The sequence below is a fragment of the Lupinus angustifolius genome, unplaced genomic scaffold, assembly GCF_001865875.1.
Source record: "Lupinus angustifolius cultivar Tanjil unplaced genomic scaffold, LupAngTanjil_v1.0 Scaffold_145_61, whole genome shotgun sequence".
Lineage (NCBI taxonomy): Eukaryota > Viridiplantae > Streptophyta > Magnoliopsida > Fabales > Fabaceae > Lupinus > Lupinus angustifolius.
Genome location: NW_017725664.1, coordinates 1 through 3,259, shown reverse-complemented (window position 1 = coordinate 3,259; position 3,259 = coordinate 1). Strand labels below are relative to the sequence as shown.

The window sequence follows — 3,259 nt, the reverse complement described above, 5'->3', positions numbered from 1 at the left end:
TCATGCTACATTATTTGCTTCAAGTTACAGTGAGAAGTACAATGTCTAGCCAAGTTGCCCATCCTATAATTCGTCTATGTTCATTTTTTTGTTGTCTATGCCAAAACGTTATTGATGTGCAGGATTTGGATATCTTACAATCAGAGATTGCAGAAACACTTTGTCAATTCGAGATCATTTTTCCTTCTAGTTTCTTTGATGTGATGGTCCATTTGCCTATGCATCTAGTGAATGAGTTAAGATTGGGAGGGCCAGTTCAATATCGGTGGATGTATTTTCCAGAAAGATATTTAGGTAAATTGAAGAATTATGTTCAGAAGGACAAAAAACATTGATAAATGTGACCCTTGTGCAGTTGAGAGTCTGAATTTTTTTTCAACCATTGGTCATCCTATTGGAGGAAATAAAAATGGTAAAATAATTTCTTTAGATTTGAAGACAAGAAGCCAAGCCCACCGATACATCTTGTTTAACTGCGATGAAGTTGAACAATTCATTAGGTAAATAAGTCTAATTCTACCCTATTTAAATAGTCTGCAAGTTGTTCGAAATTTATTATAACACTGTTATTTATGTTTTAGAGAACATGAAGATGACATCACAAAAATCAATAAAAGAAAGAGGTGGAGCAAAGCAAAGAGTCAGGGTGAAGATTTCATTGAATGGTTCAAAGTACGTGCTTTGAAGGATGATGTATCTATCGAGCTTCAGGAGCTTTCAAGAGGACCAAATATTGTTGCAAGACGCTTTTCTGGCTATGTGATTAATGGTTACCAATTTCATACCAAACAATGTGATGCCAAACGCAAAACACAAAATAGTGGCGTGACACTAGTTTCAATAACTCAAAGCTTTGCAAGTACTAAAGATGGAAATCCGACAACAAAGCCATTAATTTATTATGGATCAATTACTGAAATCCTTGAGCTAGACTACTATGGCAGTTTCAAATTTGTGCTCTTTAGGTGTAATTGGTTTGAAGTTGAAGAAGATAAGTATGGGTTAATATGTGTTTACTTCAATAAAAGATGCTACAAAAATGACCCCTTTGTGTTGGCTTCTCAAGTCAAGCAATGCTTTTACATTCAAGATCCTCTTAATTCAGATAGAAATTATGTTTTGAAGAATATTCCTAGAGACTATTTTGATATGAAAGAGGATTCACATTTGAATAACCAGGAATTATATTAAAATGAGCCACCAGATCATGCAGTAAACCTATCTATAGTTGATGAAAGATCTGGATTTCAATTGGTTAGGGGTGACTTGCCACCAACTATCGTTGAAAATCCTTTGCTTGTGCCAAATGACATACAATCTGAAGATTCTGATCATGATGACACTTTATAGGACAACATAGAATAATTTAGTTTTAAAAATTAGTCTCTTATTTTATTAATTTTGTAAGTATATAGCATTTTTCCTCATAGTTTTTCATTGTTAGTGTTATGTAATTATTGTTGTAGTATATGACAAAGTGTTTTGTCAATTTCAGTTCCTCAATTGGATGCAAAATAAGTTTGTTGGGAAACAAGATAGCAGAAAATCAAATACATATATATACTAGCAGCTCATGTAAGTCTTCTTCATTATTCATGTGTATTTTTTATATATTATTACTCTTATATTTATCATTTTGTTATATCATGTTGCCAATGTTGCCAATGAGACAATTTTGAGCTTAATTTTTAGAATTGTTTATATCTTTTTAAAATGCTGATTGATTTTCAAACTTGTGTAGGAAATGAATAAAAAAGGTTTTCGGCTTCAATTTCAAGCTAGGTCTAGTGATAAGCAAGAGCGGCCAAAAATTTCAGCAAAAAGGACAATTGATAATCATCAAAACATGTCTACATCTACAAGCAATGTACAAAGCAAAAAGCAACATCAAAGGATGAATCCATTTCAAAAGAGACAATTCACAACTATAATAGGAAATCAAGCTAAAGGAGCTATGAGTGAACAAATTTGTAAGAAGAAAAAGATCACTAAAAAGTGTCCATCCATGTCACTTGATAATAATCAAGAATATGAAGATGAGCACGAAGGTGAGGATGAGCATGAAGGAGAAGATGAGCAAGAAGAAGGTGTGCAAGAAGGTGAAGATCGGGAAGAAAATGATGAGATATATGAAGTTGGTGAGGATATCAACCATCAAAATGAGCAAGTTGATGAATCAAATAATAGTACAGAGCAAGGTAACATTAGTGTTTTTTGTAACTTTTTGGTGTTTCCATTTTTTTTTCAATTTACAATTTTATATCATTTATTTATAAATATGTCAATTAGGGGAAACATCAAAAAGAAAGCGTGGGAAAACAAAATGCTTGGAAGCTCATGCACGATCACTAGAAGATAGAATGGAAATCATTTTCAATGAATATAGAGTGCCAATTGGACCAGATCAAAGAACTGTTGTTTAATTCAGCAATTTCTTGGGAACAGTGGCTAGGAGTTCAGATTTTTGTCCCCTTGTTTACACTAACTGGAAGGCTGTACCAGACAAAGATCTCATATGGGCTTATGTCAAGGTATTAGTTTAGAAGTTGTGCTTTTTAATTTGTGTTCCTGCATGTGCGTTTAGATCTTTATAATTATGCTTCTTTTCATTGTAGCAAAAATACATCATTCCAGATGTAGGAAAAAGAGTTGTATTCGCTATTCGAAATGATGCTTGGAGGCGACACAAATGCGTCATCAAGGAAGAACATTTTAGCAAGTATAAAACCACATATGAGCGCCTGAATAATCGTCCCAAAGACATTCCAGAATCACACTTTAAGGAATTGATAAGATATTGGAGTCTTCGAAATATTCAAGTAAGATTATTAAACTTGGTCTGTTTGTATGTTCCATATTATGCATTAGGACTAGGAATACAGTTGTTGAAATCCTTGCAGTACATGATAGTGTTTGAGGTTGTCACAAAATAGTTGTAATTGAAATTGACACAAAATAGTTGCGTCATGCATGCCAAGGGCACCCCATGATTTGTTTAGAAGACTAAACTGCTATATGATTTGAATGATTGGAATCGACTTTGGTATTATTGTATATAGGAAATGAGTGAACAAAATTCGAAAAATAAAGCTCAACAGAAATGGAGACACCGAACGGGACCTGTGAACTTCGGTGTCATAAGGGAAAGATTGGTATGGTATTTTAATTATAAACGTAATTATTTATATTAATTGGTGTAGTTGTTGTACTTAAATATTTTATTTTTTCAAATTGCAGCGTGCAACTAAGGAGAATAAAG

The 3,259-nt window shown here is 33.0% G+C and overlaps 1 protein-coding gene across 1 annotated transcript; it reads left to right on the top strand.

The window, feature by feature from the left end:
- Nucleotides 1–2,515: 2,515 nt before the first annotated feature.
- On the top strand, nucleotides 2,516–3,255 carry LOC109340166 (the record flags this gene model as incomplete). The annotated part of the gene is made up of 4 exons (XM_019577755.1): nucleotides 2,516–2,548; nucleotides 2,616–2,819; nucleotides 3,060–3,152; nucleotides 3,238–3,255. Coding segments are annotated over exons 1-4 (348 nt in total), but the record flags the coding sequence as incomplete, so codon positions are not given.
- Between the last annotated feature and the right edge of the window lie 4 nt (nucleotides 3,256–3,259).